General features: G+C 41.5%; 1 protein-coding gene across 1 annotated transcript in view; it reads right to left on the bottom strand.

Moving 5' to 3' along the window:
• Window positions 1–6,885: 6,885 nt before the first annotated feature.
• The window catches only part of ENTHD1 (ENTH domain containing 1), an 88,487-nt gene continuing 79,053 nt past the window's right edge, over window positions 6,886–16,319 (bottom strand). Inside the window, exon 6 of the mRNA XM_006917399.1 lies at window positions 6,886–7,487. Coding sequence (XP_006917461.1) covers window positions 6,886–7,487 — 602 coding nt within the window. The remainder of the gene's footprint in view (window positions 7,488–16,319) is intronic.

The raw sequence follows: 16,319 nt of genomic DNA, 5'->3' as shown, positions 1-16,319 counted from the left end.
TCAACCTTGATAACACCATTTGCCCTGCCCTGGTGATTTCCTGAGACCCTGCCCCACCCAACTTGTGGGCCTACTCAACCGGCTTCTCCTGGCTTTTCCATATACATGGTCTGTCTTGGCTTATACAGGAGACTTTCCTAAAATCTCTCAAAAGTTCACAAACCCCAAACAAGCAGCATCTGGCCTCAGAGTGCCCCATATCTCTTGCTAAGTAACCCTGAGCCCAGCACTAGCAGCAGTCAGCCTCAGTTCACAGCTTAGCTTCTTCCAGGCACCTCCAAGCCCAGCACAAGTGGCAACCATCTGCAGATCACTTTGTAGCTCATATCAAGTGGCTGACCTTGGCCTGCACCAGAGACCCTCCCAAGAGGCCCCAGAACTAATGCACCAACACAGCCAGCTTCAGACCACACCAGACACCACCCAACCACCTCTACAAATGACACACCCAAAGGGCAGACTGGGCAGGCACCAGAGCCCTACTGAAGTGAACCCTACTCTATAGGTTCAGTGCCTGCACAACAGCTCCATCACTAGTCATGGCCAGTCAGCCCGAGGGTCAATCCCTCCCAGTGACACGCCAACAGCAATCAAGGCTCAACTATAATAGGAGGGCACACACAAAGGACATATCTGGAACTTCTGGCTCAGGTGACCAAGGAGACTGTACCACTGGGCCCCACAGGACACCTATTATACAAGGCCACTCTACCAAGACTGGAAGACATAGCAGCTCTACCTAATACATAGAAACAAACACAAAGAAGCAGCCAAAATGAAGAGACAAAGAAACATGTCCCAAGTTAAAGGACAGAACAAAATGCAGAAAAATAACTAAACAAAATGGAGACAACCAATCTACCAGATGGAGACAGAGTTCAAAACACTGCTTATAAGGATGCTCAACAATCTCAGTGAGAACTTCGACAAAGAGATAGGAAACATAAAAATGGAGATAGAAAATATAAAAAAGAATCCGTCAGAAATGAAGACCACAATAACCGAAATGAAGAATATATTAGAGGGAATTAACAGTAGATTGGATGAAGCAAAGGATCAAATCAGTGATTTGGAAGATAAGGTAGCAGAAAACATCCTGTCTGAACAGCAAAAAGAAAAAAGAATCGCAAAAAATGAGTGTGATTTAAGGGGCCTCGAGGACGACATCAAGCATACCAACATTCACATCATAGGGGGACCAGAAGAAGAGAAAGAGTAAGGAATTGAAAACCTATTTGAAGAAATTATGACAGAAATCTTTCCTAACCTGGTAAAGGAAATGGACATAGAAGCCCAAGAAGCACAGAGAGTTCCAAACAAGATGAACCAAAATAGACCCACACCAAGACACATGATAACTAAAATGCCAAAGGTTAAAGACAGAGAGAGAATCTTAAAAGCAGCAAGAGAAAAGCGGTTAATTACTTACAAGGGAGCGTCCATAAGATGTCAGCTGATTTCTCAACAGAAACTTTGCAGGCCAGAAGGGATTGGCATGAAATAGTCAAAGTGATGAAAAGCAAGATTCCAACCAAGACTACTCCACCCAGCAAAGCCATCGTTTAGAATGACGGATACAGAGCTTCCCAGACAAGACAAAGCTGAAGGAGTTCATCACCACGAACCAGTCTTATAAAAAATGTTAAAGGTAATTCTTTAAGAGGAAGAATAAGGAAAAAAAGATAAAAAAATATGAATAAAATGGCAATAACTACATATCTATCAATAATTACTTTAAATGTAAATGGATTAAATTCTCCAATCAAAAAAAAAAAAAAAAAAGGGGGGCTGAATGGATAAGAAAACAAGACCCTTTCATATACTGCCTGCAAGAGACTCACTGCAGATAGAAAGACACACACAGACTGAAAGTAAAGAGATGGATAAAGATATTTCATGAAAAGAGAAATGAAAAAAAAAAAAAAAGCTGGGGGAGCAACACTTACGTCAGACAAAACAGACTTTAAAACAAAGGCTATTAACAAGAGACAAAGAAGGATCTAGCAATTCCACTTCTGGGTATTTATCCAAAGAAATCCAAAACACTAATTTGAAAAGACATATGCATCCCTATGTTCATTGCAGCATTATTTACAATGACCAAGATACGGAGGCAACCTGGGTGTCCATCAGTGGATAAATGAATAAAGAAGAGGTGATACATATGCACAATGGAATATTACTCAGCCACAAAAGAAGAATGAAATCTTGCCATCTGCAACAACGTGGATGGACCCAGAGGATGTTATGTTAAGTGAAATAAGTTAGACAGAGAAAGACAAATGCCATATGATTTCACTTATATTTAGAATCTAGAAAACTAAATAAGTGAACAAACAAAACAGAAACAAACTCATAGATACAGGGAACATTTTGATGGTTGCTAGATGGGAGGGGATTTAGGGGGATGGGAAAAAGAAAAAAAACCTTAATTTTTTTGTTTGTCACCTGCTTCTGGGTTCTGCGTGGTTTTCAAGTGTAGATTATGTACACCAGAGGCAGAGACGTAGCATAGAAATGAAAATTCTCCACTGCTAGGGTGAACCAGGGAAAACAGTCCCCAATTTAAATCACATGCACGTGGCCACATGACATTTCTCAGGGTTAATTAGGTGGGAAAAAGAAAAATCGAGGCAGCCTCTTCATCTGTGAGTCAGTTCTTAATATGTTCTAGCTCTGCCCCAGCCTATGCTAATTTGGGTCAAGACATGAAAGAAGGCAAGGAGGCCTGGGGAGTGTGCGTGCACAGCTCTCCAGAAACAGGGGGCCAACGGTAGACGATCCGGAAGGTCTGGGGTGGCAGCTTCAGCTGAGCAGTCCCAAGAGTGGGGATGACCAGCTGGAGAGTGGGTGGTGGAGCTCCAGCTCTTCCCCAAGCAAGGTACAGACAGACTGGACCTGCCCATCTTCCCTACTTTCTGGACCCAGCCAATGGCACCACTGCTGACCCAGCTACCTTCAGCTGTTGTGAGGCCGTGTGCCCGAGTGATTACATGCACAAGCTTGACACCAAGATGGACCGGGGGTCAAGGTCTGGCTTTGACCCTTACTACTTCCAATATGACCCTAGACAGGTTCCTTAGCTTTCCTTAGCCTCTGTTTTCTTGTGTGCAATATGACGATACTAGGACCTTCCTGGTACAGTGGTGGAGAGAATTAAAAAGTGATTAGAACATTGTTAGCATTCAATAAGTGTCAACCATTATTATTATTATTGTAATAGTAGTAGCAATAATAATAATAAAAACAATAATAAACCAGATCATCCTTTACTCATTCCTATCTCTCACCACACATTTTTAATTAATCATCAAGTCCTAGAACTTCTAATTTTGCATCTTGCTGTGGGCGGTCTGCATTATGCGAACGATGCGGTATATACTATAGGAGACAAATTCTCAGCTGCGACACAACTGAACGCAGATCTTGCTACTTTATAATGGAATTTTACTGTTTGAAGAGCTGCGAATGCCTGAGGCCATAATTCTGCAATAATTACCATATCTTTGAGAACTTTCTGCACCATCAGTGAGAAAACAGAATTCAAAATTACCAAACAAAATTGTCTTGAAAACCTAGTTTCTTCTGAGCTAATTTACTCTTTTCTAAGCCTGCCTGCTGATAAAAGGTGGCACATATATTCTGCCATGACAATGATATGCTTGGCCTCCTCAAATTACTTGGAGTTCTTCAAGGAATAAAAATCTCTGTGCCACATCTCTAAAGTCTTTTCTCACATTTGAGAATCCGGTCTATTAAAAATAAAGTGAAACCCAGCAAAACAGTCCCCAGTATACTGAATATGTAACTGAGTCACCGAGTTGTTCTAGGTACACACAAAAGTAGGGATCCTTGCACAGCCAGGAGTTAACCACTGTCAAAACAAACTCATTCAGTGGGGAGATAAGCCACCGAAGTCTCCAAACCCCGCTTTTAAAGTCTATCTTTATCAGTTTGTGAATGGATTTTGGAAACCCTTTAACCCCAAATGTCTATGACACTCTGTTTTCAATATGATCCATGTCCGTGTCATTCGATCTTTCTCTGTGATTCTGGCTAGAAACGCTACTCGGCCACCAGCTATTGTGTCACTGCAGCGAGAAACCAAAGTGCTGAGGCTTCTGACGCGCAGGTTTTGAGCATCCTAGCCTCGAACTCTCTCGCTCCCAGCTTTTGTACACGCTGTTTGCTCCACCTAGAAAATTCTCCCTCAACCCAATAACACCCCTGCTTATCCTTCAGGATTCAGTTTGGACTCCATTTTCCCCAGGAAGCATCCTCTGACCCCCCAAATCGGAGCTGGTTGTCGCTCTTTACCAGGCCCTCCCAGGCCACCCTGTACTTCCAAAATTCATAGGATGTACACGTCACACTCCAATTACCCATTTATCTCTGTATCTCCACTAAACTGTCCTCTGAAATAGGACCGCATCCATCTTGTTCACCTTTGTGTCCCCAGTGTCTGGCAAATTGCCTGCTCATAACGGGTGCTTAACAAATATTTAAAGAATCAACACATGAGTAATTTGACAGTAAGTAAACTGTAAAATATTTTTATAACTGCCTTATAATAAGATCCTCAAGTTCCAAGTATAATACTTAGGAGAGTAACATCTAATGAGGTATTTTTAATCTGAGATAATTACAAAGTCAATCAGAATATACCCACTTTTAATTTAAGCCAAGTTTGTTCTATTCGATTAATGGAGTTGGCTAAATAGAAGCTCAAATAAGAGCTTGTTAATTATGCTAATTAACAAATGGCTGAATTAAAATATGTGAGCTATGTGAGACCTAGTTAAAATCTGACGTTACTACGTGGTAAGCACATATTAAGTAACGCAGTTTCTCAAAGGGATAGTTTTTGTTGCCTCACTTATTTGTGGGTAAATTTGAGTAAACAGCTTTGCATAAATTTCCAGATACCCGATGCAGCCCGTTTTGGTGATGGGGTCCGGGGAGGGAGGGATGCTTTATCTCTGGAGGTTTTTCTTCTCAACTCTTAGCAAGGTACAACTCAGAAAGGTTATAGCCAGTATAAAAAGGAAATATTGTATCCTCCTATCCCCTAAGAACCCATTGGGGGATCTCTCAGATGCATGAAGAAAGCCATCAGAAGATGTCTTAAGAATTTTCGTGCTCTAATTTATTCCACAAGGAAGTTTATTTGCCTGACATGTTATTAATGGCATTTATTTCAATAATCCTGGAATTCATGTTTCAGCCCAAAAGTTACTGTCATAAGAATTCCTTCACCAGGTCAAATCCTAAATATCCTTTCCCAGCACCACAAGCCTTTACATTTTTAAAAAAATATATATGATTAATCTATCAAATTTCTCTAGAACTCTAGAACTCAAGCTCTCTGAGGACAGGAACTATATCTGATTTCGCTCACCACTCTATCCCAAGCGCCTGGTACAGTCTTCTGAATAACTGGTACTGAAAAAGACAGATCTGCTAGGTAAACGATCACAGAAGCCACTTTTCTCTAAGGGCATTTGTTGAGTTCAAGAAATTCCAGCTTTCGTTTTGATAACCTCGAAAGGTGATAGGAACGGAAATCACCTCATCCAAGGTGGGAGGTCTAAACAGAGATGCTCCTTACAACACAGTGGAGCCCAGGGACGACACACTGAGAAAACTGGACATGAACCATCCCTTATGACGAAGTTAAGTCTGGGACTGACCTGGGTATTTCTAACAATGGTCTTCAATAACCTACTCCACCTGGCACCGCTCCCTGCTCTTTCCTCCGTGGCCTCCAGTCTCCTCCTCTTCTCCCCTTTCCCCACTTCGCACCGGCCACACTGGCCTCCTGGATACTCCTCAAACGTCCGCAGATCCTCCCGCTTTGGAGTCAGTCTTTCCACTAACAGTCCCTAGCTCTTAACCCAGTTTGCATGATGAAAATCAGCGGTGGTTTGGGAGTGGCATCCAGGGGTTGGAATACTTTTTATATGGCCCATATTTCCTCGAAGTCATCTGAGATCATTTTAGTAGATAATTGTTGAAACTGAGTGATGGGTCCATGCAGCCCCTTACACTGTTCTCTCAAATAAAATGAAACCCAAGCTTCTCCAGTGATTGTTAATATGCAGCAGGCTCGAGAAGCACCAGTCTATAACCCCCAAAGCAGATCATTCATTTTGCCCATAAACATACTAATTGAGACATTTCCATTTGAAAGGCTGTCTTAGTGAATTTAAAAGAGACGTGTAAGATGAAAAATAACAAATTTATTCTCAAAACTACAAGAAAAAGAGTATGCATTTGAATTCACTTTGCAATGTACATTAACAATGAGAACACCTGTTCCACGTTCCATTTGTCTCAGCTCAACTTCCGACCAACGTCGAGTCCACAGAAGGGAAAGATTCCCGGCCCTCAGTCCGCAGAACCTGGAACTTGGCAAGCGAACACGTGAAATTTGCACCCCAGACTCGATCCTCCTGACTCTAGGCAGAGGCTTGTTAACGAGGATGCTCCGAACATTTGAAAAATAAAGGGCCTCTTACTGTCTGACGACTTATCCGAAAGCTCTAGAATACTCATTTGCAGTTTGAGCTCTTATGACTTCCAGTAATGGGTAGCCTACCTTGAGGTAAAGTACAGAGCAGGAAAGAATGAAATTCTCTTCAGTTTCAAATGAACTACTATCTAAATGTGAAAATATTATCAAAGGTAATTACCTTTTCTGTTTGAAAAATAAACCACTCAAATGAATTTACTGGTTCGAAAGAGACTTGTTAATAAACCTGACAAGGAAAAACCAAACTGTCACCCTACTTTTGGCCATAGTAACGGGACTCCGTCAAAGGTTAGCTTCCTCATCTTTGGGAAGTGGGGCCGCAGGAGCTCTATCAGAAATGGCTGCCGAGATGCTTAGATTTGATCTGAGCTCTCCTCGGAAGACTGGGGGAACGGCAAGGACATGCTTATTTGTAGACTGTTCCCACTCATGTTTACTAGACGGCTGTTGATGACACCAAGTTCTCGTATCACCATACTCAGGTCTTCGTGTAACTTGACGATCGCGTTTTTTACTTCCCCTAGGAGAACTGGAATGGAGCTGTTTGCTTCAGTCTCCCTGGGCAGGCCTTCGGTTGTCTGAAAAGTAGAACAGGACATAGAGGTGAAGCGGTCTACGTTTTGGGTGGAAAACTCCACCCAGTTATGGCTGGAAATACGACCTATCTTTTTTGTAGCAGAATCGGAGTTAGCTGAAAGAAGTCTCGGTAGACTGAGGGTGTCATTTTCTTCTTCATCAGAAGATGCTGCACCCAGAGGACCAAAGGGACAACCAGCACTGGCTGTCTTATCCTTATCCTTAAAGAAGACAGAAGACTGTTGATGGGACAAAGTCCAGAATGAAGGTCCGGCCAGCACTGCGGGTAAGACAGGAACAGACTTCTCTGGAGATGCTGAATCAGGAGATGACACGGATAAAGCAGAAAAGGAGGATGTTCCCTCGGAGGTGGTTGACACTAAAATGTATAAAGGAGAAAGATTATGCAAATACAAATGAGAGTAATAGCTAAAATAATTTTACAATGTAAAATCCTATCTGAAAGGTCTCCGCATAAATACACTGCTTGGATTTCACATGCTAAAAAATCATAATAGGCCTAGATAAACCCAAAGCAGGAAATAAAGAGAATCTAAAGATGTATTATATATCAATGATACCATGGAAATGAAACTAAAATAGAATTATCAATATTCATCTTGACTTTCAAACCCTGACTAATACATTTTTACACTTCACTTATCAGAGAGAGCAGAAAAGTAAAGTTTTATACCCTCTTCTACTGGTGGCATTTTAAGTTGACATTTAAAATAGAGTCTGAAAAAACTGCAACTTAGACTGCTTTTTTTTTTTTCCTACAGAGAATAATACTATGGCAAAATGAACAACCAACTACAAGAACCCAAAAGTTGTGAAACTAATCTTTTCTCAATAGTCAAATATGGTCATGAACGAGGTCCAACCCATCCGTGACACACAACGCATACGATTAATTTTTCACCAAGAAACTACGAGTAAAACAAAAAGCATTCTAAGCCTATTTTCCATAAAATTAAAGATTTGGTAACATTTTAACTTCCTTTCAGGCAAAGTCATATTAAATCTCTTCTTTCATACTTCATTCGAAATCGTGATTTTCCAAACTGTGTTCTGAGAAATACTCTGTTCTTTAAGAAATAAAAAGATGTTTTGTGAAAACACGGCTTCAAAGTCAAATAAGACGAATAATTTCCCATTAGGAAATTAGCAATGTTCATCAGCACATTTAAAGTTCTGAGAAATCTACAGTAATTTACTCAATTTTTCTGAACTTTCTTGGACACAGAACTTTATCTTGTCTCCTTGGAATATCTACATACATTCATTTATGCATTAGGTGGTACAAATTGGCAAAGTCCAGTCCTAAAGTATTTGAAACTAACTCTGGACTCGGAAATTAATGCTTACTACTTGGCACACAGGACTTATCTTTCTGTATTATTTTATTTCTTTTACATATCCATGTCCCTCTAAACTAAATTGGATTGCCTGAAAAATTATGGCCAGGGGAGGTGGCTACTATTTTCTGCTTCAAAGCTTTCCAGTTTTCCGGAAAAAAATTCCAATCACAAAATTTTGGGGGGATGAAATGGGTATTCTTAGCTGATGCATCAGCAGGATATGAAAAAAAAGTAGGAACCTCAAGATATGATCAAGACAAGACAAGCACACTTAAGAATTGAGGCCAAGCTTATCCCAACAGTCTATCTTTGGGTTAAGAAGGGTATGATGATGATGGCGGGCTTGCTCGGGATGAAAGCCTCCACATATTTGGGTCCTGAGTCACACTGCTACACTCCCAACTGGGCATGCTCCGTTGGCATCACAGAGACCCATCAGCTGACGGGTCCCTTCGCCATCCTCCTGTGTGGGCTCTCCTGTTTTCCATATCCCATGTCCTCCTCTTTCTTGGTTTACTCTCATTTCAGAGTAGCACATTCTCCAGTAGTTCACTGCAAAAGGATGCAGGAGAAGTAAAAGTTTTGAGAATATGCGTGTTTGAAAATGTCTGTGTCTTACTTTTGGGCTTACTGACAGTTTGGTTAGATAAGCATTCGAGGTTGGCAGGCCTTTAAGAATTGTGAAGGCAAAACTCCCGTCTTCTTGATTTCAGTACTGCCGCCCAGGAGTCGTTGCCATTCTAATTGTCATTCATCGCATACAACGGGTTTCATCTCTGAAGCTGTGCAGAATGGCCTCTGGCTCCCCAGCTTTCCGAAGCTTCTCCCTGTGCCCCGAGGGGTGCTGTTTTCATTCACTCAGGTCCATCTGATGGTCAGCTGACCTAGTCAGGCAACTCATTTCCTCCAGCTTTAGAAAATTTTCTCGAATGCTTTAATCTCCCCCTCTGTGTTTTCTCTGTTCTGTCTTTCTGAATCTCCTCTCGTTCAGCCGTCAGATCTCCTGGACTCACGCTCTGATCTTCCTATTTTCTCTCATTTCCCTCTACTTTTGTCTTTGTGCTCTACTCCCTTAGAGATTTTTTCAACGTTAGCTTTCGATCCTACCACTGAGTTGTTAATTTCTGCTGTTATATTTTTAATTTCCAGGAGATTTTATTTGTTTGTTTGTTTATTTATTTATTTATTTATTTGTTTGTTTATTTATCTATTTGGTTCTCAGAAATTCTTTCTGGAACTCTTATTTTATGGATGCAACATATCCTCTGACCGCTTGTCTCAATGTTCTACGTTAGAAGTTTTTTTCAGATGTCTGGTATTCCTTGCTGTCTGCTTATAGCTAAGAACAGAGGGTTACAAAGTTGCCTGGAAGCTCTGAGTGTGAGTGTGGGACTTGTCAACTTAGAGCTTTGGCGTACAGTCATTTGGGTGGGTCATTTGTTGAGGGACCACTGCTGTCAGTATCTTCAGTTCTTCCCTCCGAGGGGTTAGGCTCTTGTGAGACTAGTTCTCCTACCTCCTGCCTAAGGGAGACCCGGCTCCCAGCGTGCCCGTGTCTAGCAGGGAAAGGGAACTGGGTTCCCACCGGTCGGCATCTGTTTGCACGTGCTCACCTAATCCTGTGGTGCTTGTTACCGTACCCATGCACTCAACCGTACCTAGTATTTCTCATTTCAGAGACCCTCCATCTGCCTTCCCCAGAAAACACATCTCCAGACTTCTGCGGAGGGTGTGGGACCAGGTAAGGGATTCGGCAGTGGTTCGACTGTTTGGCCGGGAGGAGTCATCTAAGGATTTAACTGCATTTCCAATAGCTGTTTTCTAATTCTCTTTATTTAGCACCACCCTCCAAGAGTAACAGGCGGAGTAGGTTTTAGAAATCCATTTTTAAAACGTGAGGCAAAGAAATCTCAGAGGCTAAAAGAGCTCCCCAAGATCACAAGGGTAAAGGGGGCAGAGATGATATGCAAATCAAGTCTCTGATGTCAAAGCATATGATTTAAAACCACTATGTTATATGTTCATGTCATTCCAGTATACCAGAGTTAATTTTACTCTATTATAGAATTATGTTAAATTCTGGTATAAAATTTAGAAGGCAGGCAACTAGGAGGGTGAGGAAACGACATTTTATCTATAAGAAATGGTTGATAGATATGCAAATCTTTACCCACAAAGGGGTAGTGGGAGAATGGGTGAGAGGCTATATTTAATTAATAGAAAATAGTCACAAAACCTTAGTAATACTTATCTTCCATTTCTCATATTGTATATGAGTTAGAACTGAGGTTAATAGGTGAAAGTTATAGAAAAAGAGGTTTTAGCCCAATTTAAAAAGGAAAATTTTCTAATAGTCATGGTTCTCCACACATGAAATAAGCTGCTTTGAGAAATGGCAATTTCCCTGATGCTCCTGGAGCTTGCGCACATCCTGAATCACCATCTGGCAGGAATGTGACAGGCAGGATCCACGTATCAGGTGACAGAACCATATGGCCCTGATGAGATTCTAAAGTTCTAGGACCCAAAACGTATCTGTTAGAGTACTAAGAAACTATTCTAGAAACAATTCACTCTGGTAAGAAGGAATGATTTTAACAAAAAACATTTAAGTAGGCCAGGAGGAAAATAATATGAGTCAAAAATTAATATAGTGTTACCTTATGTATTTGAGGATGACACATACAGTTATGTTCGTCACATAAGTATATGATGTGATTAAAATACCTGGTATTTAACTTTATGCTAGTTAGTGGTTCTCCAGTTGTGCTCACTGCACCTGCAGCAACAGCATCACCTAGGAATTGGTTAGAAGGAAGTTCTCAGGCCCCACCGCAGACCAACTGAATCGGAAACTGGGAGTTGGGCACAGCAAACCGAGTTTTAACGAGTCTTCAGGTGTGCTACAGTTTGAGGATGGATCCCTGCCTTCTACTGCATGGCCACCTTTCGTTCGCTTTGTAGCCGCAACTGCTGGCTAAACAGCCTATCATCGTTTACAGTTTTGCGGCTTGAATTCGCAGGCTTCTCGATGCCTTGGCTCATAAAGGCCGCTTCGTCTCCCAGCGCTGCACACCCGCTTACTCCGGTCTCGAATACCGCACAGCGGTACCAGACACTGCACGCTGCACCCCGGGTGCCTCCCCCCACCCGCCTGGTTACCCTTCTCTGGCCCCTTCTCTGGCTCACTACAGAAGTTATTTGGGCATCTTGTTCACATTCATCATCTTCACACAGTTTATCTACCAGAGCTGAAATGCTGTAATTATTGCAAACAACCTGCAGTAAATGGCGGGATTTAAAAATCTCATCACGTATGCCTGCCAATTAATGCCGCATTTGCTTGAAGATAGCACCAATAAAACCATCCCAAATGCTGATGTGTTATCTCTAACCTTTTATACTTATGAGTAACAATGGACCAGTGAATTAATAATTACACCTTGAAATTTCAAAAGCATTTAGAACTACTGGGCTGCCAAAATAAAATCACAAATACATTTCCAGAAATATTTTAGAACTCTACTTAGTGTAAATGTAAATTATTCTGTAAGCAGCAGGTCCTTAGTCAACTAAATACTTCAAACAGTTCCTTGTAAAACAAGGATTTTTTCCCCCATTTTCCAATTCATGTCTTTCAGACTTCCTAGCTGATACATAATGGCTGTCAAGTTAGCTATACACATAAATTAAAATATTCTGATTTTGTTCTGTGGTTTAAAAATCTAGTATTTTACACAAACACTCATAGCAGAATTATTCATAATAGGTCAAAGTGGAAACAACTCAAGTGTCTATCAACTGATGAATGGATAAATAAAATGTGTTTATCTGCACAACGGAATATTATTCAGCCATAAAAAGGAACGAAGTACTGATACATGTGTGAACCTTGGAAATATTACGCTAAGCGAAAGAAGGCCGACACAGAGGCCACATATTGTATGATTCCATCATATGAAATGTCCAGAATAGGCAAATCCATAGAGACAGGAAGTAGATTAGTGGCTGTAGGAGTTAGGGAGAGGTAGAAATGTGGAGTGACTGCTAATAGATACAGGACTTTTTGGGGTGCTGAAACGTTCTGGAATCAGTGGTGATGGTTGCATCACTGAATATACTAAAAGCCACTAAAGCATACACTTTAAAGGGATGCATTTTATGGTACGCGAATTAGATCTCAATTTTTAAAATGTAACATTTGAAATTTTATTTTTAATGTCATGTCTATAGCTAAGCTACAAATTTAAGAACAAGATAGGGTTAGAGAGAAATGCTAATAAGTCTGCCTCTAAATCACTTACGCTAAATTTTTATTGAGAAAATTGGATTATGGGATTAAAGATAAGAGTTCTCACTTACCTACTAAGTGTAAATTTGGTTCACTGAATTTTAAAAATCAGATCAGTCTGTCCTTTTGTCTCCGCAGAAGCAGGCGGGAGCTGCACAGCGGAGGAGTGTTTGGGGCTGTGTTGGGGGCAGCACCCCCGCTGCCACTCCCCTGTGTAGCAAGGCTCCCTTCAACAGGTGCTTCTGAACCTGCGGGACCAGTAGCTCAGGGCTAGCTGAGATGGTGTGCAGAACTGTGTTCTATCATTTTCCCCATTTCTTTTAGGGAAATCGTTAATTGTTCTGGCTCTGAAGCCTTTCATAGTCAAAAAGGAAAGGGCATGGTGAATGAGTCGTGTGTGTGTGTGTGTGTGTGTGTGTATGAAATTCGGTTCCTTTTCTTACCAAAGATCAACTGAAAAATCCAGAACAACTGCCGCTGAAAACCAGAGTTTAAAAATGTAACCAATGAGACACAGAAACAAAGGATGAAGCCAGTGAGAATTCTCACCACTACCCCAATATAAGAAAGTATAGTGCAGTCTAACACTCTCACTGTGGCTTATGAGAACACAAAGAGAGTGGCCTGCCACCAGATCTGCCTCCTAAGCGTCTACGAGCTCTTTTTCCCTCTTCAGTGTGCATTATAAAATATCTAATGACCTAAAAGAATAGTTTGAAAAGTTTAAGCTACAGGTAAATAACATTTAAACGGAGGAGCAGAGGAATGGGCTGTTCTAAGAACAGTTATTTAGTCTCAAAAGATCAAAGGAAGTGGCTGCAGCAAATCGGTCCCTCTCATTCAATAAAAATATGAAGGTGTATTAGCTAGCGGCCTTAGCCTCCCTGATGTTTGAGATCTGCTAAAGTATTAGTGTGCAAGTATTTTTTAATTTGCCCAGCTCATTATCTCCAAAGAGTTTATAACATCAGACCTGGACCCTTCATATAAATAAGTACTTCTTAAAATCAGAAGACAGATACAGCAGTCCCCCCTTTTCCATGGGGGGTATGTCCTAAGACCTATATATACGGTAAACCCTTGCACAACACAGGCTTGAACTGCGCAGGTCCACTTACATGCACATTTTTTTCAATAAATATGGTAAATGTATTTTCTCTTCTTTTAATTTTGTTAATAACATTTTCTTTTCTCTAGCTTACTTCATTGCAAGAATACAACATTTGAAATTCATTTTAATTGACTATTTCTGTTGTTGATAAGGCTTCATTAATAAAATTTGGGGGAAGTCAAAGTTATATGGGGATTTTGACTGCTTGGCGGGGGCTGGTGACTCTGACCTCCATGTTGATCAAGGATCAGCTGTACTGTTTTTTCCTGTACATACGTCCCTATGGTAAAATTTAATTTATAAATTAGGCACAGGAAGGGATTAACAATAATAACTGATAATAAAAGAAAATGATTATAATAAAATAACGAGCATGTGGTCGCCCGCTGCAGAGGGTCCCTTGCCGCGGCTCCACGGAGGCTCAATGCTTTCTGGTGCAACGCGCTGCCATCGGCTGGAACGTTTTCTGTTCATGTCTTCCACCCATGAATTTAGAGCCTTTTTCGTCTTAACTAAGTGGTCATCACGCGCTGTGTCTGAAACTTTTGCAGTTTGAGGTGTGACGACGAGCACGAATTTGCTTTCCCCTCTTCACGATTTCACAGATGGAAGCTTCATTCTCACCAAAGACCTGAGCAACCTCGGCATATGATTTTTTTCTTTCCTTCTTAAGTCAAGAACTTTTACTTTTTTATCTAAAGGAAGCACTCTACAGCTTCTCTTTGGCATCGTCGAATTGCCAGCATCACCACTCCTGCACCTTGAGGCCATTATCAAAATAAGGGTGACCCGAACACAAGCACTGCGATACCACGACAGTTGAGCTGATCACTACGCAGTGACCGATGGGCAAGTAGCATGTACATCATGGACAAGCCGGACAAAGGGCTGATTCAGGTCCTGGACAGGACAGAGGTAGATGGCGTGAGATTTCACCATGCTACTCAGACAAGCACGTAATTTAAACTTAAGAATTGTTTATTTCTGGAATTTTCCATTGAATATTTTCAGACCACAGTTGACCAGTGGGAAGTGAAACTTTGGAATGCAAAACCACAGAAAAGGGGAGACCACTGTACCACCTTCTCTATCCTCCGTCACCCCCAACAATGCCAGCCAGCGTCTGTGGAGATCAGCTATCCATTCTTGCCTCGTTTCTGGAATTCCTCAACCACAATGACCTTCAGCCACTCCTCTGAGTGCGCCCTAGGATATGTCATCACTCAGAACTGCCTCACTCTGAAATCTTGTTTTCTGAGATTACCTTCCTTCTGAATTACTTCCGGCCTCTGCATTCCTTTTGATGCATCTACACTGTGGTCTCACTGAGACAGCAGATCCCATGATCCTTTTCTCTTCTCTCACTCCATCAGTGCCCGCCTGGCTCTGCCTCTTTTCTTGCCCAGTCCAGAATCCCACTATCCATCACTTTGACCACTTAATTGCTATCCCCTTGCTACCGTTTCTTCTGATTTATCTGCTGCTAATTCCTAATCCAGGAGTCAGCAAACCTCTCTGTAAAGGACCAGAATATAAATATTTAGGCTTTGTGGGACATACAGTCTCTGTTGCAACTATTTAGCTATGCTATTGTAGCACAAAAGCAGTCAAAGACAATATATAAACCAATTAGTGTGGTCGTATTCCAATAAAACTTTATTTATAAAAACAGGCTGTGGGCCAGGTTTGGCCCAGAGGCTATAGTTTACCAATCACTGTCCTAATCTTTTTAATTTAAATATTTACCTTCTTTCCTTCCTATCCAGGCTGCTCAGCACTATTGGAGGAAAGCACAGGACCCCATAAATTAGGGCCTCTACAAATGGCCGACCATTCCTTCAATTATCGGTGTCTCGTCTGCTCCATCTTCCATTCTCTAGAGCGGCTATTCTAAATCTTCACCACCTCTCCAGAGCTGTTATACCACTCCAAACTCCTCAGTCTTGGCAGGCGACGTCAGAAAAGGAGATACTGAGGCCATGACACACAGTGTGTACTGCACGAAGGCTCAATACACTTTAATTATTAAAATCAACAAAACCCTTCCTCATACCTGATACATCCTTTCTCCTCCTTCCCTATAGGCCTCGGGATGAGGCGACTCTCTTTCGGTTCTGGGTTCCAGCCCACCTCCCCACCCCCGTCATGCCTCCCTCTACCCTGCCCTCTCTCATCTCTCACTTCTCACCCAGTTTCTTCTCCTACGACAGCCTCCAAAGTGCTGCCCCATGTCTCGCCCCCTCTAAACTGATCTCTCACATTCCCTGACCAAGTAATTTTTCTAAAACACATTTGTAAAGCAACTCACCTGACTTAAAACCTTTAGTGACTCACATTGTCTTCAAAATAAAGTCCAAACTTAACCTGGCATACATTGCTTTTCATCATCTGTCCTGGCTTAATTGTCCAGTGTTTTTTTCTATTACTTCTTCATGCACATTTTCAATT

The sequence above is a fragment of the Pteropus alecto genome, unplaced genomic scaffold (assembly GCF_000325575.1).
Source record: "Pteropus alecto unplaced genomic scaffold, ASM32557v1 scaffold157, whole genome shotgun sequence".
Taxonomy (NCBI): domain Eukaryota; kingdom Metazoa; phylum Chordata; class Mammalia; order Chiroptera; family Pteropodidae; genus Pteropus; species Pteropus alecto.
This window is presented reverse-complemented; position numbering and strand designations above follow the sequence as displayed.